The 26,655-nt window shown below is 44.3% G+C and overlaps 1 protein-coding gene across 10 annotated transcripts in view; it reads left to right on the top strand.

Moving 5' to 3' along the window:
* CIT (citron rho-interacting serine/threonine kinase) overlaps window positions 1–26,655 on the top strand; it is a 158,038-nt gene that overhangs the window by 44,065 nt on the left and 87,318 nt on the right. For all 10 annotated transcript variants that reach the window (XM_084868241.1, XM_084868249.1, XM_084868245.1 and 7 more), the window contains exon 10: window positions 15,645–15,828. In XM_084868241.1, the coding sequence (XP_084724367.1) occupies window positions 15,645–15,828 (184 nt within the window). The remainder of the gene's footprint in view (window positions 1–15,644; window positions 15,829–26,655) is intronic.

Here is a 26,655-nt window from a genome sequence, read left to right as displayed (position 1 = left end):
GGTCAACTTGCATATTAGCCTTTTATTATATGGGATTGCAGTAATTTTTGGATGCATAAGACTCAAGATATTTGAGTACCTACAATGTCTAAGTAGCTCTACAGGTGAATAAATTTGGATATGACCCTGCCTTCATGGAGCTTATAGTCTAAGCGTTAGATCCTTTGCTTAGAGCTATGGTTCTGTTAAAATGCTTAGTCGGTCACATCTGGCTTACTGAACCACCAATGCTTTATTTTAAACAAAATGTAGACCATGACCCAGTGACCCTTCTCTGTGTATGGCATTCTGTTCTTTCTGCTAATCTCTTACCCTTCCCACACCTCAGATTTAGCCTGGGGAAGAACAATCCATGTTGGATCAATGACTTACTTCTAAAATCAGGGTTTATAGTCTTGAGATGAACTGAATGGACTGGATTCATGATTCTGTTGATTTAGAACAGGACTTCTCAACTGGACACTGTTGACATTTGGGACCAGGTAATTCTTTGTTGTGGGGGCTGGTGTGTGAATTGTAGCATGTTTAGCAGCACCTTTGGCCTTTGCCCATAGAGGTCATCCCTGCAGTTGTGACAACCAAAATGTCTCCAGATATTGCCTAGTGTCTCTTGGGGACACATTCCTCCCAGTTCAGAATCATTGACTTAAAAGAATCGACTGGTTGTTACCAGGAGAAAGTATCACAGTAATCGGAATCCCTCAGGATTGCTGTTGGCTGATAAGCAGGGGAGCTGGCATCTGGGGTCAGTGGGACTTGCTGTGCAGCGTGTGGACCATGGACCAGCAGCGTCAGCATCACCTGGGAGCTTGTTAGAGATGCAGAGACTCTCGCCCCACCTGCTAAGCTGAAGCTACATTTAAAAAAGATCCCCAGGAATCAGATTCCTGTGCATATTAGTGTTTGTGAAGCTTGGCAAGGGAGAAAATTAGATCTGAGTTTCTTGTTTATGTTTGTGGAGTCTTCCTAGTTTTGTGCTCTGGGCTTAGGCTAAGGAGAAACTACTTTTAGGCTAAGAACTTCGATGGGTGGATGGAGTGCTTAGAAATGCCAAAAATGAGGCACTGCTTTTGAGGAATTGAAAGTTTTTCCTCAGCTGGGCTTTGTATCCTTCATGATTTCAAGATGGTGGTTTAACTTAATCTCCACCTGCTGTAATGGTTGCAAATGGTTGTAAAAAAAAAAAAAAAAAAAAGGGCATTTTTATGCTTTCCCACACCCCAGCTTACTGTTGTTTTATATTTACCTTTAATTAAGGATGGATTAAACTTTTCATCATTAATACTTTTTGTATGCATGTATTATACTGCCATGCCATTTATTGTTACCTACTATGTGCTAAGGGCTCTGCAAAATACTTTATGCATGTTATTGTTTCATTTACTTCTCCCAAACCTCTGTGAGGCAGGTACAATTATTAGTCCCCCAGTACAGATGAGGATACTAAGGCCTAAAGAGAAGAAGCTGCTTAGTGAAGGTCACGGAGCAAGGCATTGGCAGTGGCGGAAGTCAAATCAGATCTCCCTGACTCCAAGGTCTCTTAGCTTTTATTTTTTTTGAAAAGTTGTATAATCCCTGGAAAACATTCCAGTGTCAAGGAAGGTCATACAATGAAAAACATCTCCTCCCCACCACACCTCCAGTTCCTCTCCTTAAAGCGAACCACTACTGCCAAATTTTTGTATAACTTTCCATAATATTTTCTGTTAATATAAACGACAGCACAGCCTGTACTCTTAAGAGCATCATTATTCTGCCTCCCGAGAATTCAGGAGTATTTATTGTCAGGTTATTTTTCTGCATCATTGGAATAAATGAGGGGAAAGTCTTTGCAAAACCCTACTGTGTTTATCCTTTAAATTTGCCACTCTATGATTTCAAATGAGCAGTGCTTTCTTCTCAAATGAAAAGCTCCTTATGGTTTTAATATGAATATTTCAGTTATTTATTTTAGTGCTGTTTTTCAGATAGCATTCTCTCAATGGCATGTGCAGTGTGTGTGTGTGTGTGTGTGTGTGTGTGTGTGTGTTGAGCCTTTTAAAGATCTCCTGTCATTTGAGCAGGCTCTGGCTGCGTGTTGTTTGTGAACTAGTTTGAGGACGGTGGTAGATATACTTCTCTGTTAGTCTTAGGTGGCCCCTTAAGTGTGTCTCCCCTTCAGACACCCACCCAATCCCTTCAGGGGCAGGAGGAAGGGAGGAAAGGGAGCTGTTTGGGGGACTAGTATAAGGAGGGTAGAAAGAGGGGGGGGGTGCTATAGTTGTGATGGCAGAAGCACAACTTACTGGACCACCTGTTAAAACATAAAAAAGGAATAGTGAAGACATGTCAGTAGCTCTTATAGTTTTATGGGATATTCAGGTGGATATTGATGTGTCTCTTGAGGGCTGTTCTTTTTTTAGAGAGTAAGTCATTGACAAGAGAAAATAGACTAAAAAGAGCTAAATGCTTATGAATTAAAATGATGGGATTTCATTCTAGAAGCTACATCCAGATGTTAAACATATGTAATATTTCATTTTATTCCAAGATAAGTTGAAACAAGCTTATTTCAGCTGTAATTGCAGTATTAGAAGGAACAAAACAAGTGTAGAAATCTGGGTGGTGGAAATATCAGAGTAAGGAAATAAAATGAGGGTCAAAGGTAAAAACGAACCAGTTCTTGTCAGTTTGCTAGAAGATAGATTTGGTGCTCTCAGCCTTTTGGTGGCCAAAGCAGAAAGTATTATGAACAGTCCCATGAGTCTCAGTCCCACGAGAAAGAGACCCAGAAGGTTTGCTCAGAAAACACTGGATTTTCTGAATGTGGAGCCTTGAAGAACTTCCCATAAATGAGACAGACCCCTGTGACATGGTGGACCACATCCCTCCAACGCATGCCCTGGGCCTTCCCCATGATGCTTCTTGTAGTGCCTCTTAGTGTGAGCCAGCAATGCAATGCAAAATTCCAGTTCAGCAAATCAACTCTAAATGAGGTAATTAGTGCCTTTCTTGGGAGAACATGGGAAACAGGAAATAGGTTTGTAGAGAAAGCCCATAAATTGGAATCCATAGCCCTTAAATTCTCACTTGCCAGAAAACCTTCCACAACCAAGCAATCATGGAAATGATTTGGCCAAAGATTCAACATTATATTAAACATCTGGGTCTATATTCAGCAGCCAACTTCCTAGTCGGCTCTGTGAAGTGTGGTGCTTGCATTTACGTACATATTCAGAGGGCGATGTTTGGATAGAATTAAAGAGGGCAGCTGGCAGGAGTCAAAGAGGTTAAAGCCTGGGACAAAGACTAAGAGGTCCATGTTGTTCATGACTGAGGGTTTGGCAATGATTTTCAGTGTCTCACTTTAGAGAAAAGTGTGGCCAAGTCTGTTGCTCCCTGCTGAGAGAAAAGAAAGGTATAGATGACTTCGGGTTCTAAGACCCACCCTCTGTCCCTCAAAATTCTGACTAAGAAAGGACACACACAGAGAACTGGTAGCCAGATAGGGACGAAAATGTCCACTTCATTCTTGGCAAGGCAAGTGCTCAGTGACCTTCGATGTAAGAGTCTGTTCAGTCCACCCACCGTATTGAACAGAGAAGAATGGGAGGCTTCCCTCATGGCCAGGGAGGCCTTGGAATACAGAGGACAAGCCTGGTCACGTGGGTGAGAGCCTGCCGCATCTGGACATAGGCAGTAAAGCAGGAGGTGCTAAGCCTGGTTCTTGTTTTTGCAGCAACCCTGTGGGCCACTAAAACAGCCTGAATGTCCAAGGCCGCCTTCCCTGGGAGAGGAGTGAGATTAGATGTGTTCATTCTACATGCCTACCTCATGGGGTGAAGGAGCCTGGGTGGAAGCTCCTTAGACCAGGAGAGAATTGGGGACAAAATAGTCTCCCTTCCCAATGGTCGGAGACAGCTTCACTGGGGAAGAATAGGCGTACAGTAAGTACATGCATTCTAAGTGTGCACTTAAGTTTGGTATACACCTGGGAAACCATCACCACCCTCAAGATAATGCACATGTCGCCGAAATCGGTTTGGCTCAGCGGATAGAGCCTTGGCCTGCAGACCAAAAGGTCTCAGGTTCGATTCCAGTCAAGGGCATGTACCTTGGTTGCGGGCACATCCCCAGTTGGTGGTTTGCAAGAGGCAGCTGATCAATGATTCTCTCTCATCGATGTTTCTAACTCTCTATCCCTCTCTCTTCCTCTCTGTAAAAAATAAATAAAATATATTAAAAAAAAGAGATAATGCACATGTACATCACCCCCACCATATCTTCATGGCCTTTGTAACTCTTCTCTACCACCTCTCCCCCTCCTTCCCTTGCCCTCAGACCATGATTAATCTGCCACTGTCACTCTAAACTTTATTTTCTAAACTTTATATGAAGTCATACAATATGTACTTACTTTATCCGGCTTCTTTCATTCAACATAATTATTCTGAGATTCATCCACATTGTAGGATGTATCATTATTTCATTTCTTTTTATTGCTAAGTAGTAGTTCATTGTATGGATAAACCACAGTTTGTTTATCCATTCATCTGCTGATAGACATTTGGGTTGTTTCTAGTTTTTGGCTATTTGCAATATAGCTTCTATGAACGCTTGTGTACAAATCTATGGACATATGTATTCATTTGTCTTGGACAAATGCCTAGGAGTGGAATGGCTGGATTATATATGTATGCTTAACTTTTTAAGAAAGTGCCAAAGTTTTTTTTGTTGTTTTTTAAAAAAATATATTTTATTGATTTTTTTTTTTTTACAGAGAGGAAGAGAAAGGGATAGAGAGCCAGAAACATTGATGAGAGAGAAACTTTGATGAGTTGCCTCCTGCACACCCCCTACTAGGAATGTGCCTGCAACCAAGGTACATGCCCTTGACCGGAATTGAACCTGGGACCCTTGAGTCTGCAGGCCGACGCTTTATCCACTGAGCCAAACCGGTTTTGGCTTGAAAGTGCCAAAGTTTTTTTTATAACGGTTGTGCCATTTTATATTCCTACTGTCAATGTATGAGAAATCTAGTTTCTCCACATCTTGTCAACATGCCCGTTGGATGTAGTCACTCATATCTTGGAGTATAGTCGGCTATGGAGATGGGCTTACATTAAAAAAAAATTTTCTCCCATGTATTGACTTGATGAACATCCCCACTTTGTCTCTGCTTTCTCAGCAGGGGATGATGGTGATGGTGATGGTTTTGTATTTGCTCCACCAGGCCCTGCAAACTGAAAGGCAGCTCCAGAAACTAAAATGGATTCTGATTTGACCTTATTTTGGCAAGAATATCTAGTAGAGGGGCTTCTCTGGTCTAAGGTGGGACAATATGAGGATTGAAAAGACTGCAGTGAAGATATCAACTATATAAAAATTCATGTGTTCACACCAATAACGAAAAAGAAATATTATTGGTTACTTCTGGCGATGGCTGAGGGCCCCCACCCTCCAACTCATTACTCTGAATGTTCCTAAATACAAAGAAAGGCCCAAGCATTGCCTTCCTATTCGAACTACCTTCTAGGGTAACCAAATTATTGATGTGGTAATAAATGCAGAAGGAATGACCCAGTTGGAAAGCCACCATTTTGTAGCCCTTAATGAAGTAATGGCTGCAGGCAGTGGTCATCAGTGACCATTAGTGGAAAGATTGGAGGGACCTTTGTGGTGGAGGGGTCAGGCTGGTATCATTGGAACCCTTTCCACTGGGTCTTCCTCAGCATCACAAGAAGGGAAACAAGCAGACATGTGTGCCTCTACTCTCAGGCACTAGTACATACCCAGCACACCCTGGGCAGTATTCTTGCCAAAAGAATTGAATATGAGTCTATGGAAGGCCCTGGCCAGTTTATAGGAGACATGCAGGACAGAAAACATGTTAAACGAGTCAAAGAATATAACCAACCAAGTCCAGAATGTGGGAGATTTTATTGGGACACGCCATCCAGTTTCTTTTTTCTTCTTCTCCTTCTCCTCCTCCTCCTCCTCCTCCTCCTCCTCCTCCTCCTCCTCCTCCTCCTCCTCCTTCTTCTTTCTTCTTCCTCCTCCTCTTCTTCTTCTTCTTCTTCTTCTTCTTCTTCTTCTTCTTCTTCTTCTTCTTCTTCATGTTTTATTGATTTTGTACAGAGAGGAAGGGAGAGAGATACAGAGTTAGAAACATCAATGAGAGAGAGTCATCGATCAGCTGCCTCTTGCACACCCCCTACTGGGGATATGCCCGCAACCAAGGTACATGTCCTTGACCGGAATCGAACCCGGGACCCTTCAGTCCCCAAGCCGACGCTCTATCCATTGAGCCAGATCGGTTTCAGCCATCCAGTTTCTTAAACCAATACATTGCATTAAGTGGTTGGTATAGATTAGGTTAGGGGTGTCGAACTCAATCAGAGAAGGGGCCAAAATCTAAAATCCAGCCTAAATCGCGGGCCGAATGGTTTACTGAACCGTCATAAACTGACAATGTCATAAACTGACAGCGGAGTGCAGTGATGACAGCGCGGTGGAGGCCACATTGCAAGGCCTGGCGGGCTGGATTTGGCCCGAGGGCCTTGTGTTTGACACATGTGGATTAGGTGGTACACCAACTGAATCAGTGTATGAACCTTGGTTGGATCCTGCTTCAAACTAACCAACCATAAAGAAACAGTTTTGGGGCAATTGGAGAAAGTCTAACACAAACATGGTATTAGAGAATGTTAAAGAGTTGCTATTAACTTTGTTGGGTGTGTGACAGTAGTGTGTGTGTGTGTGTGTGTGTGTGTGTGTGTGTGTGTTTGTGTGTGTGTGTTAGTCCTTTTGTATTAGAGCAGTGGTTTGCAACTGAGGGAGCTTTGCCCTTCAGGGGACATTTAGACACGTCTGGAAGCATTTCTGGTTCTCATGTCTGGAGGTGCTAATGGCATTAGTGGGTCTTGGTTGTGGATACTGGTAACTTGTAATACACCTGGCAGCCCCTACAACAAAACCTGAGAAACCCTGGGTTAGAGATATCTCCTGCAGTAATAATGGGGGGAAATGATAGGATCTCTGGGTTTGCCATTAATAACCAATAAGCATGCAAACAAGGTAGGAGTGGGTGAGATGCAATGAGATTGGGAGTTGCTAGCAGTGGAAGTGATGGGCACATGGGAATTAATTTTCCTACCTTACTACTACTGAGCATGTGAAAGTTTTCATAGCAAACATTTAAAAATAAAATTTGAACATGTTGGAGGGAAGGATACTACAGAGTCTTGAGGGCAGCAAAGAATGAATCAAATCCAGTGTGTTCTTGGGTGTAATTCAGTTGTTGAGATTGAGGGCAAGCAGGTTTTAGGGAGTGGAAGCCGATGAACCAGCTCATTTGCTTTTGTTCAACTAAAGCCTGGGGCTTCCACTGGGTCCCAAACTGGATACATCCAGACCCCACTTGGCAGAGAAATGCCCAGCTGCAGTGTGAACAGGCCTGTCTTTTGAGTGTTTTCTAGCCTATGTAGATGTGTCACAGGGCCCTGAGCAGCTAGATTGAGAGGGAAGGGAAAAACAAAGCAAAACAGGAGGCTCGAAATCTGTGGTGTCAGAATTGAGAGAAAGGATCTCTGACGGTACAATTCTGTGGGATAAGTTGTTACCCAAGAACGTGCTATTAAGTAGCCTTTGGGACATGGCTTTTGAGAACGGTGAGTTTCAGACAGAGCTCACACCCCACCGAGATCTCTGCCACTAGAGAGGAGCTCTCCTGAGCAGCTGGCAGCCAGACCCCAGCACCCTGGGGTGTTGGTGAAAGCATACTCCAGTAACTCTAACTTCCTTATTCGTTTCCTTTGTGAAAACCACCAAATCAACATTGCCCTACAGGCTTTTTATGACTCTTCTGGGAAGTAAAGAGATGGGAAAACTTTTAATTTACTTAACTCTATTAGCAGCTGGTTATGATTTGCCTTCTTTTTGAATAACTTATACAAGGTATCATTTGGATGAATTATATCTGATCGCCTCCCACCTGGAGGCTGTAAGGAATATAACCTGTTCTTAAGGGCTCCGCTACTACTGTGTATTTAGTAATTAGCTCTATTTGCCTCTCCCCTGACTTGGTTCATTCTCATGAGACCTCTAATATTGGGTTAACTTGCTCTTTCTATTGTAACCCTTTTCTCTTGGAATTAGAGCTGGTCATTGGTATTTTAAAAATGATAACAAATATTGTGCTCGCATCAGTTGTTACATTTTGCCATTTCTCTCTGTAGCAACCCACTGTCTGTCTCTGTTATCACTCCCTTTGGATAGAATTGTCGTGCTGATATTGTAGACTTGTCCTTCAGAGGTTTCTGGCGTCGACCTCTTCCCACTATCACTACTGAAACGATCATATCAGCCGCAGGAATTGACACCAACACAGCACTCCAAGACTCTCTCTCATAATCCCTCCTGAAAGTCCAATGCAGGATTCCCCCCTTTCGAGGTGCAGCCAAGATTTCACACTCACATACTGTGCAGCCTCATTACCCATGGCCTCTTGGCTGCTGCTGTGGCTTATCTAAAGTAGCACTCTTCCCCGCACTTCAGCCACGAAGACACCTTTAAACCAACTCTTGAGATTCATTCACCTCCATGACACTTCCCTTCAGGGGGACACAAAACTTCCTGTATCCCCGTCTTCAAAACTCGCTCTCACTCCACTGATGTATTCTTGACTCTTCACACCTATATCCTGACCTCTAAACAATAGAAATTGCTCCCCTTCCACTTATTTTGCAGTTCTGTGTTGTTAACACAGATAAGTGCAATTCCAGTGGCTTCTCAGATTTTAAGGAACTGAAGATAGCTTATTTTTTTGTAGTCTTCCTTATAGGTTTGAATATAGTAACTACTTAGTTAAGTAGTGTTTTTTAAAATATATTTTTATTGATTTCAGAGAGGGAGGGGGAAGGAAAGAGAGTAGAAACATCAATGATGAGAGAGAATTATTGATTGGCTGCCTCTGGCACGTCCCTTACTGGAAATTGAGCTCGGGACCTGGGCATGTGCCCCGACGGGGAATCAAACAGTTACTTGGTTCATAGATGGACGCTCAACCACTGATCAACATGGCCAGGCTAAATAGTTGGGTTTTTAAAAAAATTTTTATTGATTGATTTTAGAGAGAGAAGTAGGGAGAGGAGGGAAGAGAGAAAGAGAGAGAGAGAGAGAGAAGCATTTATTTGTTGTTCCGCTTATTTATGCATTCATTGATTGATTCTTGTATGTGATCTGACTGGGGATTGAACCCATGACCTGGGTGTACCAGGGTGATGCTCTAAACAACTGAGCTTCCAGCCTGGGCTAAGTAGTGCCTTTTTAAGGTGTAGGACATCATGGTTGATAGAATAAAGTTGCAAGTGTTTTTGATTTAATATTATTGAATGCCCACTGTGTTTCAGGTACAGTCCTGATTCATTATATTTATTTATGTGCCATTGTCCTTTATGACACTGTGTTGGCTGTTATTCATCTTCTACCTCTGCCACACACAACTCAGCACCAATGTATGTCACCCACAGTGATGATTAAAAGTCATAGGAGTTTTATGAGCTGTATCTAGGCTCAGGTGTTTTTATTTACATACTAGAGGCCTGGTGCATGAAATTCGTGTACTAGGGTGGGGGAGGGGTTGTCCCTTAGCCCAGTCTGTCCCCCTCATAGTCCTGGAACCCTCTGCGGGAAGTGATCGGCTCATCAGCGGAAGATGCCACCCCAATCACCCCCGCTGCTGCTGCCACTGCTGGCCGCCACAGCCGCCAAGGTTTTCAACACGGACTCCAGTCCCTTCACCACGAAAAAATGACAGCTTTCTTTTGACATTTCTTTTATTTATTTATTTATTTATTTATTTATTTATTTATTTTCTCACCTGAGGATATGTTTCCATTGATTTTTAGAGAGTGGGGAAGAGAGGGAAAGACAAAGAGAAACGTCAGTTTGAGAGGGACACTTCGATTGGTTGCCTCCTGCAGAGCCCTGACCTGGGCCCTGGTCAGGGAGGAGCCTGCAACCTAGGTACATGCCCTTGATCAGAATTGAACCCGGACCCTGGGGTCCATAGGCCAAGGCTCTATCTACTGAGCCAAACTAGCTAGGGCAGGATATGACATTCCTTAGCCCTTCCAGCAGCGGAGCTTTGCTTTTTCCTCCAGAAGTGAGGTGGAAAAACCCTAGATTGCCTTCTTGGATTCTTATTACCCAAGTTACCAAGAACCAAGATCACCGTGAGTGGCGGTGTTCCGGGAGCTTAGCCAATGGGCGGTCAGAAAAGGTGTTTCTTCTGCAGCTCATGCGCAGAAGCCCCCTGGTGTGTGTTCGTTCTGGCCCACTGCCAGCCCCATCCTCCCTGTGGTCGCTGGGGCTCCCACCCATCTGCACGCGCAGCTCCTCCTGAGCCGGTCATGATGCCTTAATGTGTCCTGGCTAATTTGCATATTACCTCTTTATATATATAGATTTTATGTCTCAATTCTTCATGACTAAATTGGGTCTCCTAAAGTGGCATATTGCATGAAATAACCTATTAGGTCTAAGAAATTATCCCACATCTAAGGCTCTTATTATTCCTTCCTTCCTTCAAACCAGATAGTAAACATGGAACAAGGACAGCCAGGTACTGCTGTAGCTGTGAGGTGTGCCGTGGAGGATAGCACTGTCCTTCCCTCATGGAGCTGGTGTTCCTGTGGGGAAAGCAGGTGATGGACACAGCAACAGAATTAGAAAGTCTTTTGTGTGTTTTTTTGTTAATCTTCACTCAGGGATATTTTTCTGTTGATATTTTAGAGAGAGTGTAAGGGAGGGAGAGAGACAGAGAGAAAGAAACATTGATGTGCAAGAGGCAAATTGATTGGTTGCCTCCTGCACATGCCCCAACCAGGGCTGGAGATTGAGCCTGCAATCAGGTACATCCCCTGGACTGGAATTGAACCCATGACCCGTCAGTTCAAGGGCCAACATTCTAAGCACTTATCTAAACTGGCCAGAGCTATGTTTTGAATACTTTTGAAGGCAATACATTTCCCCCCCTCAAAGCTTCTAATGAATGTCAGGACTTAAAAAAAAGAGAGAATTTATAGGAAAGAGATTAACTATAGTTCTTAAAATAGCTCTTTGTTTCTGAAAGCCTTGTTTTGCCATCTATCTTATATAACCAGCAGGAAAAAACAACCCTGCAGAACTTATTTGGATAGCCCCTGCCACCAAGGAGAAAGTGCCCTGATATGACCTCAAGCACAAGGCTGATTTATTTAAAAATATGTAGGAAAGCATATTTTTCTATACTTTTCTTAGTGGCTTTTGCCAATGAAAAGTAGATCTTAATATGTGGTTTCTTAGTTGTCATTGAGTGTGGTGGGTGTGTTGGTGGGGGAGATGATGATTTTGTAATACTGTATCAGAAAATAATATAGGCACTCATTAACATATTTTTCAGACAGAACAATCTCCACCTTAAATAAAGAGGCCTTAAAGCCTCTTTATTTAACTCAAACATCAAGTAACTTCCTCATAGCCTGTATTAGGCTACGTGCTCTCATTGCAAGAGGTATTTTCTAGTCATTTAATTATATGTCTGTTCAGTAAGTATTTATTGTGCACCTACTATGCTCCTAGCAAATGCTATATTCTCAGACTCTATCAACATAGATATAGATCCAATGACCTATAAATACTTTAAAAAATCCTCACCTGAGGACATGCTTATTGATTTTAGAAAGAGAGGGCTGGAGAGAGGTAGAGAGGTGGGCTAGGGGAGAGAGAGATGTGAGAGAGAAACATCGATTGGTTGCTTTCTGTATGCTCCCCGACTGGGGATCAAACCTACAACCTTCAGATGTATGGGACTGAGTCATCCAGCCAGGGCTTACTACCTTTTTTAAAGCAAAAAATATTACAATTTATTAGGATCAAATAAGGGCCATTATCCATAATGTATGAGAAAAAGGAGAATTAATTCCCTAAGATTGATATGGTCACATACTTGGTGGTCTTTAGACTTGGCCAAGTTTTCCATAATCCTTTTAAAATCCGGCATCTAGATTTTGATTGTTTGCTGCTCACTCTATCTGGTGTTGCAATTAGATGTGTATTCAACCTTGTTATTCTCTGTCCTTTGACCGCTCATGTCTTCTCTGTCTCTCTGTGTTGCATTCATTAGGAGGATGTTCCCAACTGTAGCGTGCTCGTGAATCACCTGCATATCTTGTTAGAATGCAGCTTCTGATTCCCTGGGCAGGGGCAGGGCCTGGGGTTCTGCATTTCTAGCTAACTCCCTGGCGATGGTGATGTTGCCAGCCTACATGTTACACTTTGGAAGCATAAGTCTGTGTGATGTCTTTAGATCTAACTGCCAGTTCACTAATTTCTTCTTCAGCTGTGTTCTAATCTTTTACTTATGCATCCAATAAAAGTTTAGCTTTAAATTCAGTACTAATACTTTTCATTTTTATAAGTTTCACTTGCTTCCTTTCAAATGTGCTCGGTCCTTTTTTCAAAACATTTTGTTCTTTTATTAGAATTTCTACTCATTTACCTGATAATAAATTACTAATTTTTTATGGTCCATTTTAGATTGTTCTTTTATCTGCAGTTTTTGAAGGGCAAATTTTCCCATTTCTTACACCTGTTCATGCTCCATCATGGTCGTTTGGATGGTTTTTTTTCCTTTGTTATGTGTAGCTGATAGTTTTTACTTTTTTATTGTGAACTAATTTAGTGTGTGTGTGTGTGTGTGTGTGTGTGTGTGTGTGTGTCCTGGGTTGTGAGAGTGTCCCTACAAGTTATTCTCCACTTGTGTCTGTGAGTACCCTAAGGACTCTGTGATCCTGGACCAGTATTGATGTTCATATAGTTCCCACACCTTATAGTTCCCACACCATTCACCCTACCCAGGTTTACAGTGTAGTTGCCACCCCTGTTTCTTTCCCCCTAAAGGGCTCTGGTCAAGGGTGAGCATCCTCATCACTTCCAGTTTCCAGTTTCCCCACTTCTCTTTGACCTGAGACGGTGGCCCTTTTCCCGCCCACATGTGATTCCTAGCGCCTCTTTTCAGAGTTTCCTGTTACACTCAATTGACTGCCTGTTTGGAGGCTTACATCCCTGGCTTTTAATCTGTCCTCTGAATATCTCACCCGTTATCAGCTGGTATATTTTGTGTTGACTTCTTTTTATTGTAGCTTATCTGGCCCTTTTTAAAAATTTTGACCAGATGGGCTACCTTTGAGCATGATGGGCTATTAAAGAGGACTCTTATTTTATAGTATGGAATTTCTAAATCATAATTATTTCACAGAGGGTGGCTTCTACCCCTATATTAATCATACTCTTCATTCAGAAGTGAAATTCTATTTTAGTCTCCTAAAGATAGATTAGTTCAGCGGTTGCCAACTGGTGGTCCATGGACCACTGGTGGTCTGTGAGGTCCAAAAGGTTGGCCACCACTGGATTAGGATATAGTGGAAAGGGTATTAAACCTCTGTTAGGAATTAAATGATATAATTAAATGATTAGCACAAACATCCGCATGAGTATGTCGGTGTCGTGTGCAGGAAAGAATAATATTCAACCTAGATTCTGCTGTATCTCACTGGACTTCAGTACCTGCAGCATCTGTTGTAAACATGTATCTCATCTGTCATAAACAGTAGTACAGTAGGCAGTCTTCATGGAGTGCTTAATGTGTGTTGAGAACTGTATAGGCACTTTATACAGATTCTTCTCATTTAAAACTCCCAGCTGCCCTTTGAGGAAGTTATCTCTGTATTGAAAGTGAGACTCAGAGAGGTTAAGTAATTTTCCCAAGGTCACAGAGCTGTTAAGTGGTAAAGCTTGAATCCGCTTAGTCAGATCCCAAAGTAGGTGCCATAACCACGATGCTTCCATCCTGTTATCATCTGCAAATCTCTCTTCATACATTTTTTGTTTTTATCTGAGTTTCCTTATTTTAGAATGGAAAACTCTTTTTGATTCTTATGAGATGTAGTTTCATTAATTTTTTTTTTTGCTTAAAAAAAGATATTGGGTAATTGAAATCAGATTGGATTTGGGGCTGTGTTGATGGAAGTATGCCTGGGATGTAGGCTGAAGCATTCAATGTAATTTTTCCCCCATCAGCTAATTTTTAAAGTGTTAAGCTAGTAGATTCTGATACTAACAGAGAACATTTAAATTCTCTTGAGAGCTTGGAGGTGTTAAATAATTTCCTGGCAGTGCACATTTTACATTTTCAATCTCCCACCTCATCTCAATGCACCTGAAGCTCTGAGAATGCTCTTTTGCACTAACTGGGAGCAGCCAGAGCCCCTTTCTCTCCTCCGCCCTCCATATCCCTTCCCCGCTCCACTTACTTCCCAGTGCTGCTGCAGACGTTGTCACTGGGGAACTTTGGAAACAGCCGGAATCTTTTGAGTCTGTAAATAGAAAACAGATGCTGCTCAGATCTGGCCCACGGCTTTGTCCAGGAAACAAGGAGTTAAACAAGAGGTCTGGACTGTGAAGGGCTGTGACAGCTGTCCTAGGGGGCGCTGTAGCCAACTCCGGCAGTGACTCATGCTGCCCTGTCACTCAGATCAGCATTGGCCCCTGCCACGCAGGCGGCCAGGTGGGGTTACAGCCAGAGCTCGCAAGGAGTGGGGAGCATGAAGCCTGCACTGCGGGGGATGTGATGCCCAGCTCGCCAACTCGCGGGGCCAGGCTGCCTCAGACGCTTCAGCCTGCAGCCATGGTAACGCTTCTGGCCGGCTGCACCCCCGGGAGCCCACCGCCATGGGCAGCCTCCTGGTGACGGATGGATGAGTTTCCTCCTCCCTGACTTGGAGAGAGTTGAGTAGGTCTGCAGCAAGCGGAGAAAGATGTAAGATGCCCCTGGCCAGGAGTCATGCCTTAACGAGGTAGGACGCCGATGTCCTTCGGTGCATCCGCCAGCGCAGGGGTGCTGTAGATCATGGGGAAGAACTTTATTTGGCTCGCGTTTCATTATGCTGATTAAACTGCGGTGGATTCGGAGCGGGGAGGGCATGCTTGAGCTGGGGAGAAGGGAAAACGAACTAAAAAAAAGTGATTAATAAGAGCTCCGTGTGTACTCATCTGGATATGAATGAGCTAGACTGCAGTGCTGTCCTAACAGGAGTTACATACCTCCCAGATCCTCTTTCCTCTCCCTCTCATTCCGGCTAATCCACAAAACATAGAAACCCCATCTTATTTCAACCTTATTTAACGAATAGCACTAAATATTAATAATGCAGACCTGTCTGGAAGAGGAAATGAATAGGTTTAGGTCATCGGGCATGCTGGCACCACCCGCTGATGCTCTGTATAAGCTCTCTGGAAATATCAGCAACGAGCGGCTTGCTCACATGAGTTCCCCAAGTGCTTTCTTTCCATCAAGTGACCTGTTTGAGTTTATCCTTCAGTTTATCCCAGCAGGGAAGGCAGCCTGTCTGCGGGTGGGTGGCCATGTTGGCAGAGAAGGGGTTAATCTCTTGTTGCTGTAAGAGCCGAGCCCAGGCAGGGGCTGCCTGTGCGAGCTAGATTGAAAGCAGGCGCTGCAGTGCCATCGCAAACGCTGAGGGAGTCGGAGGATTTTCTCCGCAACAGTGTGCAATCTGGCTGAATTTCTCTCTCTCCCCACCTTCTTCTTGTTTTTCTTTAACCAGCTCCTCCCCCCTTCGTTCCCACCCTCAAGTCTGATGATGACACCTCCAATTTTGATGAACCAGAGAAGAATTCGTGGGTTTCATCCTCTCCGTGCCAGCTGAACCCCTCAGGCTTCTCGGGCGAAGAACTGCCGTTTGTGGGGTTTTCATATAGCAAGGCTCTGGGGATTCTTGGTAGATCTGAGTAAGTGAGAATTTGACTCTCTAGGGGACCTGCATTGATGCAAGACCTACAGAGCCCCAAGGTGGTGGTGGTGGTGGTCGGGTGGCAGGAGTGTGGTGGGGGGAAGCTGTTAACCAGCCTGCATTGGGAACGCAATCTACCTGTTTGGGCTTGGGAGGGGTTGACTGTTAATATTTTCATTTTGCTGTATTTAAGGTACCTCTTCCTGTCTGCAGCATCATAATTGTCAATCGGGTACTTTGGGTTAGTTTCCTAGTCTTCGGTCTTCTTTAGAGGGAGGAGATATGGGAAGCAGCTAGCAGTGCAGATCTGTGGTGGAGGGAGAAAGGTGCAGGGCTAAGATGAGCTGTCCATCTGTGTTATCTGTCCACCTAGGTCTCCATCTCTCAGGCGGGGAGATGGAGGTTGCTGTCTTGGCTGTACTGCAAAACACCTAGGAGCTGTGGCTCAGGGTTCCTGATGGGTTTAGCTGTCAGAGCTTCAAGTGGCTGTGCGGAGCTCTCAGAGAGCCGAGCTCAGCTCCGCTCGAAGTCTGCTGGAGATCAGGGCGCTGGCAGAGCGCTGGCAGCCAGAGAAAGCCCCGCTACCATGAGCCACCGGGAGGGAGGGAGTGTGATGCAGCGAGTCACTGATTCCCAGAACCGGGCTTCGCAGGGGAAGAACCAAACAGACCAGGAGACTAGGAAATGGAAGTGTGTACTATTACTGCAAACCTCTCAACATGAGAAGTCTTTCTTCATTTTTTAAAAAGCTAATGAAAAACGCATAAGCGTGGCACTTGGGACAGGAGGGTCTGGGTTCCGCCTCCTGGATCTGTCTAAAATGCAGTAGCCTCTGTGGATGCAGGAGCTCAGTGTCTCGCTTCGTTCTCCTGATCTGATGACAGTCTGTGTTCAGAGGCGGGAGTTCCCAGGCAGTTCTTGGACCGGCCTGGCTCCTCACTTGGAGGCTCTCAGGGTAATGTTGGGCAGTTAGTTGCTGCCCACTTAGGAGATGAGCAGAATTTGATTTTCTCCTTGGCAGCATTCATTCCTGGTTTGTTGTGCTTGTAGCTTAGACATCAATTTGAAGGGATATCATGTTGGTTCTTGGATGGTGCCTCCCCTTGGGTGCTATTTTGACAGTAATGTTCCTGAAAAGATTTCAGACTATTGTGGGGAATTGGGCACTTGACATGAGATAGAGTTGAGGGCTGTGATTGAATTTGGGGCAGATTTTTATTTAGAAAGGTACTGAAGTGGTCCTTCTTTCCTCCCTGCCTGGGTGCTGGGTTTAAAATTTGGGGTTGGATTTTGGTAAGCATTGGCTGTGCTTTTCTGTCTAAATTTGCTCAGCAACCCCCAAAGGGATCTGATGATGGGAGGAGAGGCAGAAAGCAAACTAGCTGTTGAATGTGCCCTCAGATGGATCTGAAACGGCCCAGCAGAGCTGCAAGGTTTTGCACTGGCATCAGGGCCAGGGCAAACGTGGAGGCCCGATACTGAAGGATGCATGGTTCCTGAGCAGCTTAACCTTGACACATGCAGCATACTGAAGGTCACAAATGGGACTGCAAGGAGGCGTGTGGAGAGCTCTGTGCTGGTCAGTAGTGGGCTGGCCAGTTCAGAATGAAGCAGCTTAGGGTGCTGATCAGTGATCTGAAAAACCAAAGAGGACTCAAGGGAATTAGATTTTAGGGTCAAAGGCAGAATGTTAGGGGGGGAAGAGGGGGATCTTAGGCACACAGCAATGAATCTGAACAGGATGTGATTAATTGCTTATTTTTCAGGAAGACCGTAATTGCATCTTCCTGTATCTCGCCGAAAGCTCAGTTAAGGGAGCTCTGTCAGGGCATCTCAGTGCTAAGGCCCAGGCCCTCGACGGATTTAATTTACCCGTGACCCTTTTTGCCAGATTGTGTTTATATTGCTCACTGTATCTGAAGATAGCTATCTCACCTTTGGTAGTTCAAACTATATCTCTAGAGCATAGAATGAGCTTCTGTTCATGCCCCATCAGAATGCTTAATAAGATCCTCTTAATAGAAAAAAAGTCCAAGCAAACAAAAGGCTGTATTTCTCATTTGTCTTTGGGGAAACTTCATTGCCTTTTCCAAACCAATTCAGGGTTGGAATCAGAAAGATTCTTCTTTCATCTTATGTCTCTTAATGTGATCTTGCCTTCGGACTACACTGCCATGGGCAGCCCTACAGGTAAAACCTATAACAGCATTTTAGCAATTCACTCCACCTGTTGGATATAGGTAACCCTGGGCATATTGGGTTGTTATTATTTAGAAATTCAATAAAAGAGATTCAGTGATGGAGTTACTTAGAATCCCCTGCAGGTTTGTTGATATATATTTACAGAATTCATTTGGAGGTGGGGGATGCATTTTCTGGGGGTACCACCATCGCCACCAGGTACCTGGTGTTTCTTCCTGGTGTTTCTCCTCCTCCCCTCGCTGTTTCCAGCATCACAGGTTTTTATTTACTCACATTGATTACCTGTGCTGTTACTCACTCTTCACACCACCGAGGAAACTGCAGATGTTGCTCTACTGCGCTGGGTAAATTGACCCCAGGTCTGCTGCCAGTGAATTGAATGAAATGTTCAGAGGTGGGGCTGAATGAATGAGGAATTTTCTCGGAGACTCTGGCAGTGCAATGACGTTAATTGTCGCGGCTGTTTGTTAGGATCCCTTTTCGGGCCCCAGACTATTTCTCAGCCAGCCACTGAGCACATCATTCTTTTAAGGTTTAATACAGCTCTCAGTTTCAGCATTCTCTGTCTGAGTCTTCATTCTCTGTGGGAGTTCCTTGCAGCTTGAGTTGGAGGGAGTAGGAGAGAGGCTACAGAATTAGTTGGGTTGTCTTTGGGGTGGGATTTATGGCAAAGTTGGTTAGTGCTGGAGAGTGGGTAAGTATTCCCTTTTTCTTTTTAATCAACAATAACCCAAACCAAGTCCCCAAGTTCTGCATGCCTGGTGGTTCCTGTGAGCTTCTATTTGCTTGGATTTCACAACAGTAGGGTATTAACGGAAATCAGTGTGTTAAAAGTTTCAAAATAGAGCGGGTCCCAGCTCTCTTCCCTTCCCTGTCAGTCGGGTCCAATTCTTTAGGACCCTTCTCCATCCTCCGAGATAGGAGGCACTGCCTTGTTGAAGCTCTTGCTGGATCAGTGCATCTGCAAACCGACTGGCTTTCTAGTCTGTGTTCGTTTCGCATAGGCCGGTTGCATGCTGGTAAAGCAGTTGGGAATTGAAGAGGAGCATTACGATCCCAGTGGGGCTGGACTCTGTGGGAGGCCGTGTCTGTTTAGGAAGGGGCTTACTCTTCCCTTTGGCTCAGGGCTTCCCCTTTCCTTTTGGGTGGAGCTGAACCATCCAAACACTGGGGAGAATGAAGAATGGCTGCCATATTGCTTCCCCGGATCCTTAGAGAACCAGTTTCTGGTGCCTCTTCCTTGCATGTCAGTTTCCTCCTCTGCAAAGTGGGGTGATGATTATACCTCCTCTTAGGGCTGTTGGGAGGATTCTGTGAAGCATCTAAAACACTTGATCTAGTACCTGGCACGTGGAAAAGTCTCAATAAACGTTCACTTTTATTATTTTTGTTACTATTGATACTCTATTCTGTATATGCACAGTGTCCTGTTCATGTCAAGTGGTGATGGGAAGAGCTCAGCAATAATTAAAACTCCAAAGTCATACCAGACCAGAAACCCAGCTTCCCAGGCCCTGCGGATTTTCTGCTAGAGAAGCTTAAACGTCCTAACCAACCACAAATTAGTAGGCATTTGCCAAACGCCTGTAGGTAGAGGATGGTTGTTGGGTGGAGTGGATGGGGGATAGAATTAGAAGGCCCGGGCCCAGAGCAGTTCCTTTCTGTCAGGTTGTACCAGTGAGAGTGTGTGTGTGTGAGACAATTCAGGGAGCACCGAGCGAACACCTTTGCTGCAGAATATCTTGGTACAAATTGGAGAGGCAGGAGAGCCAGGCAGCCCAGGACGGGACACTTAGTAGGTAATGCCAGTCACAGTTCTTGCCAAATTACAGTGATGACCATCGTTGGAATGTCTGTCCGTTTTCCCTTATCGGCTGTGATCACAGGGCAGGGCTGGGTCTCATTCATCCGCTCTTACTGGAGCGCCGGGCATGGCAGACCCTCACGAAACGTGTGCTGAATCTGAATTTATAGGGTGGAAGGTGAAAGGTGAAATATTTGGCTTGGCTTTTTAGGAGACAGTGATTTGGATGAGTGGAGAGGGATGTAGACAGGATTTCAGGTAGGCAGAGTGATAACAGCTCATCCTTACAGAGTACCAGCTCCGTACCAGGTTCTGTTCTAAGCACTTTATACAGATCAGCTCATTTAGACTGCACAGCAGCCCACAAGGAAGTACCATCATCACCCCCATTTTACATGTGAGGAACCTGGGCACAGAGCGAGTCAGCAACTTGCCCAAGGCCACACAGCTCCGAGTGGCTCAGCTGGGACTTGAACCCAGACAGTGCAACTGCCGAGTCTCTTAGCCACTGTGCTCTCCTGCCAAGTGTAAATGACTCTGACAGGAGAAATTGGGAAATTTGTGTGAGGTCCTAAGTTCACATGCTTGTTGATGTGGAGGATGACAAGCAATGGGTTTGGAGCAGGGTCAGGTGAGAATTAACAAGTGATCTGAATGCTAAATGACTTTGTTTTCAATCTCTGTGAGGTTATTGAGTAGGTGGACTGTTTAGCTCCAGGATTTTTCTGATTGATTTCTTCCTCTTCTCATTTAGACACTTACCGTGTGTGTGTGTGTGTGTGTGTGTGTGTGTGTGTGTGTGTGTGTGTACATCAACACATGCGTATGTACTCTTCCCTGAGAATTCTTATTTGCTAGGGTCTAAGGTTGGCAAGGACAGGGAGCTGCACTGACCTTGCTCTTCACCGTATCTGCAGGCTGCTCATATACAAGTTGCTCAATAAGCATTTGGTGAATCGATCCAAATCATTTTTATGGCTGCAGCTCTCCATTTGTTGATGACTCTATGATCCGTGTCTATTCAAACCTGCATTTTATACTTCCAAGCTGCCGTCTGCCATTTATCTTGGGATTGCTTATTCTAGTGAAGGATAGCCTGAGCTTTTCAATCAGTCCTATTTCCTTTTTACTGAAATACTTGGGAATATTCTCTTAAAAAGGGTTTTTCTTCCCACATCCAGCCTTGATCCTTATTGCAGAGTCTCATCTGTGTTTTTATTTTTTCTTTAGTCAGCAACAATGACAGAATCTATTGCGGTACATGAAGGTATGCATACCTTGTACTTCCCAAAGAGGTTAGAAAAATGTAAATGGCTCCTGCCCATGGTTACGGTTGTCCTGTATGGTTTCCATTCTGCCATTATCTGGACCAGATGTCTAACATTCCCCTCGGTTGTGTTGCATTCTCTATATCCTTGATCATTCAGTTCTTCCTTCTCTTAATCGAGCACATCTTGTTCTGCTTGTCTTATTCTGTTCTCTATTTAGACCGAGCGTGCTTGCCTTGCAGGCCTGGCAGGGCCGTTCTGCCGCCTTCTCACTTGTCTTAAAGATACCTTCAGGGAAGAGGATCCAAACCATCCCAGCCCAGTCCCAAAAATTAGGCTCTGGAAGATCTGTCAAGTGTTCTTGTGTGTGTGTTTTTGCTGGCCTACACATGCTAATTTGCACGGTTGCCTCGGATCCCCTAAGAAGACAGTAATTGACTAAATGGAGCTGTATGTTCTCAAGCTGTGTGCCAGTTTGGCAACCCTTCCTTTACCTAAGTGAATTTCTCTTCGTTCTCTCTATCTCTTATCTCTTGTCTCCTGACCTCACTCATCTTCTTTTCTCTGACAAGCAGAATTCTACAGAGAATAGTCTACACTCAGTGCCCCTATGTCTCAGAAGCTACTGCTTCCACCAACCCCAAATCTAGTGATTTCCACCTCACCGCAAGATACCGTTAATTGCCACATTCGTCTTGAAATTTTCTATTTTCTTCTGCAAACTTGGCTTTCCTTCTAAATCTCTGCCATTCACACTCTTTTGTAGCTGCTGTCTTCTATTCCAGGCCCTAAAGTACACACTGTTCCCTAAAGCACTCTGTTTAGCCTGTCCTTGGTGAACTCAATCAGTTTCTTTCTTTTTTAATATATTTTTTATTGAGAGGAAGAGAGAGGGATAGAGAGAGAGAATCATCGATCAGCTGCCTCTTGCACACCCCCCCACCCCCCCCCACACACACACTGGGGATGTGCCCGCAACCAAGGCACATGCCCTTGACCAGAATCGAACCTGGGACCTTTCAGTCTGCAGGCCAACGCTCTATCCACTGAGCCAAACCGGTTTCAGCTCAATCAGTTTCTTGATGTTAACTCTCCTTGCCCTGTGGCCTTCCTCCCAGCCAGGATATTCTACCAGTTCCTCACCGGCTCTGTCCTCTGTTCCCTCCCAACACAGACACACTCAGTAAGCCACTAGGTGCTAGCTTTGGCTTCTTCATTTCATTTAAGACAAGAAAACGGAGTCATCTGAAACTCTTGTCCCCATCCCATCTGTTGCTAAGACCTCTATGTTGTGCCTCTAGGGTGACACTTGTATCTATGCCCATCTTTCTGTCCTCACTCCCCTCCCCCATTGACACTTTTGCTTGGACCATTGCAGTAGCCTAGCGGATTCCTCTGCTTCCAGTGCTCCTGGCTCTAACCCATCCTCCACAGAAGATGGAACGCTTCCAAATCACAGGTTGGATGATGTCATTCTCCTGCTCAGACCTTCAGTAGAATCACAGTCGCACAGATTTAATGGCCACTCCTGGCCTTGGTATTCAAGCCTGGTTTATGCCAAGACCCAGCCTGCCTTTCAGTCCTCATTCCTTCTTGTCCCCTGTGTCTGGCCAAGCTGCTCACAGTGACTGTGTTTTCTACCCTGTGCCTTGCCCCTGGCAGGTCTTCAGTGAACATTTGTCAAATTGAATTAGACTAAAGTGGCCAGGGATTATACCATTTTCTTCTGCACAGTTTATTCAACTGTTAATGGAAGCTGTCATCTATTGAGTACTTCCTGTGTGCCCAGAACGATGCTGAGTGCCTTACATGCATTATCTCATTAAGTCCTCACCGTAAATCTATGAGTCAGCTGCTGTTAGCCCCATTTTACAGATGAGGAACTAAGGCTCAGCAATGTTAAGTTATTTTTCTTAAGTTTTGTAGGTAGTAACAGATCTAAGATTTAGATGCTGCTTCTAATGGTCATGACTTTACTAGATTATGCAGAACCTACAGAGTTGCCTAAAAATAACAAAGGTGAAAGAGCTGGCTTTACTAAGAATTCACTCTGTACCAGGTGCTATTGCAAATGACAAGCAGCCTCATTTAATCCCAATAACAACCCATTGTTTTACAGGTAAGGGAAGTGGTGATCGATCAGTGTGAAGCTTCTTAAGTTTCATGTGCTTTGATGTGGCAGAGGATGGCCAACTTTTTCAGCGTGTAACTGTAGAGCTAATACAAGCACTCTTCATTTTTTTGAATGAGCTATATAGCACAGCTTTGGAGTCAGAGAGATAAGAGCTCATATCTAAGCTCCACCTTTGCTAGCTGTATGAACGAGGCATTTAACTTCTCTCAGCCACAGCTCCCTTATGTGTAAGTGGGGGTTATAATAGCGTCTGTCTGATAGGTTTGTTGTGGGAACATGTAGAGCATACAATGCTAGCACCTGGAGCAGGTGAGTGTTCATTTCACATTTGTTATTGAGGGGTGAGGATGGGCCTAAGGGTGCTTTCGGATGTCTTGTCTTTCCTGCTTCACTTCATAAAGACGTCTTGCTGGTTTCTGCCCATTGAGAGAAGCAGACTCCATGTGGGGTGCTTGACAGATGTTGTAATATCTCCATTCAGTTTTTTATTCTGAATGGAGTCTGTGGTGTGTCAGTAAAACATGCTTGAGGCTTCTGGTAGGATCAGTTTCAAGTGGGGTTTGAAAGTCGGTGCAAGGGAAGGAGGAAATGCCAGTCTGATATCACGCACTTCCTCCACTTTACAGTGCTTGAGTGTGGCAGAATATGCATGTAATTGTGGCATTGCTGTTCCTAATACTAGGCACCTCTTGGGCAAGGACCAGCAACATTGCTCATGCCAGCATGCAAGGAAGGCACTGTTTGTTTTCCTTTGTCCATCCATGACCTTCGAACGAGGTGGCCTGGGGCACAGAAGTTCTTGGCACATCATTCATTCATTCATTCATTCGCTCAACAAATATATTGTTCTAGGCCTTGTGGCCTAACTATGAAAAAGGCAAAAATGGTTTTTGTCCCTAAGCATTCTGTTGGGGGATGACAGAGGATAAATAAGCTCATAAATTAGAAAATTTCAGATGGCGGTAGGGGCTCTGAAGAAATCCGAACCTAGATGGGGAATGACTGGGAGTGACTTGGGCGGCTGGAGCTGCAGGATGCACGGGGAACGTGGTTTGAATTTTGGTAGGTAGGGCCTTCAGGTTTGGGTTGTGCTCTACAGATGGCCCCTATGATTTTCCACATTATAATGGGGCAGAAGTAGAACTTGTACCTTGCATTTTTGTCTTTCCTGGTACAATCCTCTTTCATGATGCTGGGTAGCATCAGCGAACCGTAGCTCCGTCAGCCATACAGTCACGGGGTAAACAACCAATTCCCATTGTTTTTTTTTTGGACACTGGACACTGTTCTGAGTATGTTTAAAGTAGGCTAGGCTAAGCTATGATGTACAGTAGGTTAGGTATATTAAATGCATTTTTCACTTAATGATATTTTCAACTTAGTGATGGGTTTATTGGGGCGTAACCCCTTCACAAGTCAAAGAGCACCTGTATTTGCAATGTGCAGGAAGCCTTTGCAGGATTTTGAGGAGGGATGTGGAATAGCCGGTTCTTATTTTACAAAGGGTCTCTGTGATGTTGTGTGGTGGATAGTAGGGCAACAAGAGTTAGATTCAGGGAAGTAACTTGGGTTACTTCAGCCATCCAGACAAGAGGTGCAGGTATATCAATGAAATTAACCAGCAAAGCTAGGCACTGGCTTAGAGGTGGGGACTGTATTAGAGATCCCATGAGATGCTATGCTTTTATTAATAACATGATTTTTAATAACTGATTCTTAAATTACATGCTAATCATTCCAAAGGAAATGCTCTAATTCAACTGGAGACCACTGCTGATTGTGTGTCTATGTTTGGGTAGGGGGTACTCCAAAGCCAGCTAGACTCTGACACTCTTTAGAACAGCAGTATTTTTTATATTACCAAGTATTCATGATGGACACTACTGTATATGTTAAAATGGGTTTATGAAGTTAGTTCATAAATTTCAGAATGCCCAATCTTAAAAGCCAGTATGTTTTGGGAGCAGAATGCTGGTGAGTTTTTTATTCTTTACCCCGTGTTACATCTTGCAATGGCATGTGTTTTTAGTGCCTTTGGTCACAATTAAGAAGGGCCCGCAGCTGAGTAATTTGAGGCCCTTGTTTTAGCCTCCAGTACCCACTCGTGGTAGCTCACGCATATGTGTGATCTGTGAATTAGTGGCATCTTCTGCAGTCATGGGGTCCTCTTCTTAAGGGAATAAAGGGAGGTGTGATACATAATCATGATCTCAATCATTACAGTAGTGATTAGGAAGTACTTAACACGTGTACTGGCTTTTAGGATGGAAGTACAGATTGTATACTCTTTAGATATGAAGTATTTTGTTAATAGCTTTATTAAGGGTGTTTTTGGAGTTATGTGGATTACTTATAGACATTGGGGAAACTGCATTTTATCATTTTTACTTAAATGTTGAAGTTCCATGTAAAGTAATTTTTAGGTCACATCTAACACATTTAGAAAAATAAACACATTCTTTCTGCTGTAGCAGTAACAACGGAGCTCAGCCTTCCCTCTGTGTCATATACCGTTACCTCTATTAATACTCCTTGGGTCTCTATAATTATAAAGCAGATGTGTATCAGCAAGAGATGTCGATTTCTGAGTAAATTTTTCTAGAAAATAGAAGCTGGAAAAAAAAAAGGAAAACCCAAACTCGTCTTCGTGCTCACAGAGACAGCACTGCTGTGTGTGGGTGGGTGGCTGCATGCAGTGCTGCTCAGAAGTGCCTTTTCTCTCCATGGGGATAACTGGCTGTGGATCCGAGATGTGGCCAGGAGGAGTAGGCAAGCAATGTGTGGGCAGGCTGCATGTTCTTTTATTAGCATCCTTATTGTACTGCATCTCATCGAGCCTGGAGCATGAACCAGCCAGGGCCTCTGAAATCTGTGTTGTTTCCTATTTAATTACCACCCTTGAGCCATCGAGTGATGGAGGAAGAGTTGTTCGTGAGTGTGGGCTGAGCTGTTTGTGGGGGTGGCTGTGGACTGGCCTGGCTGTGGATATTCTTTAGTACCCAGGCTGCCCTGGGCTCAGGCTTAGAGTTGCCTTCCCAGAACTGCACATAGCCAGTCACAGATAGAAGTTACCTTCCCTCAAGTAACTGGTTTTCCTTTCCTCCGTGACCTCGCTTCTATGAGCTGCTTCGGTACCTTTCTTGGGTTTGTGCAAGGCATTGCAGCTCCACAATAGCAGAGTTGGGATTTGAACCAATAGCCGTTGGGTTGCAGAGCCCAACTTTAAATTCCCAACTCAACTGTCCCCACCCTAATCATCATAATATAGGAAAATGGAGAGGCCATAGGTAGGCTATTCCTGAGCATCAGTGTCATGGGATAATAATACTCACTCCATAGGATCGTGGGGAAGATTCAATGAGGTAACCCATAGAGCACCAACCAGTGCTTGGCACATAGTAAGTGCTCAATAAATGT

This window comes from Pipistrellus hanaki (genome assembly GCF_964339955.1).
Source record: "Pipistrellus hanaki genome assembly, chromosome: 19".
In the NCBI taxonomy this organism is placed as follows: domain Eukaryota; kingdom Metazoa; phylum Chordata; class Mammalia; order Chiroptera; family Vespertilionidae; genus Pipistrellus; species Pipistrellus hanaki.
This window is presented reverse-complemented; position numbering and strand designations above follow the sequence as displayed.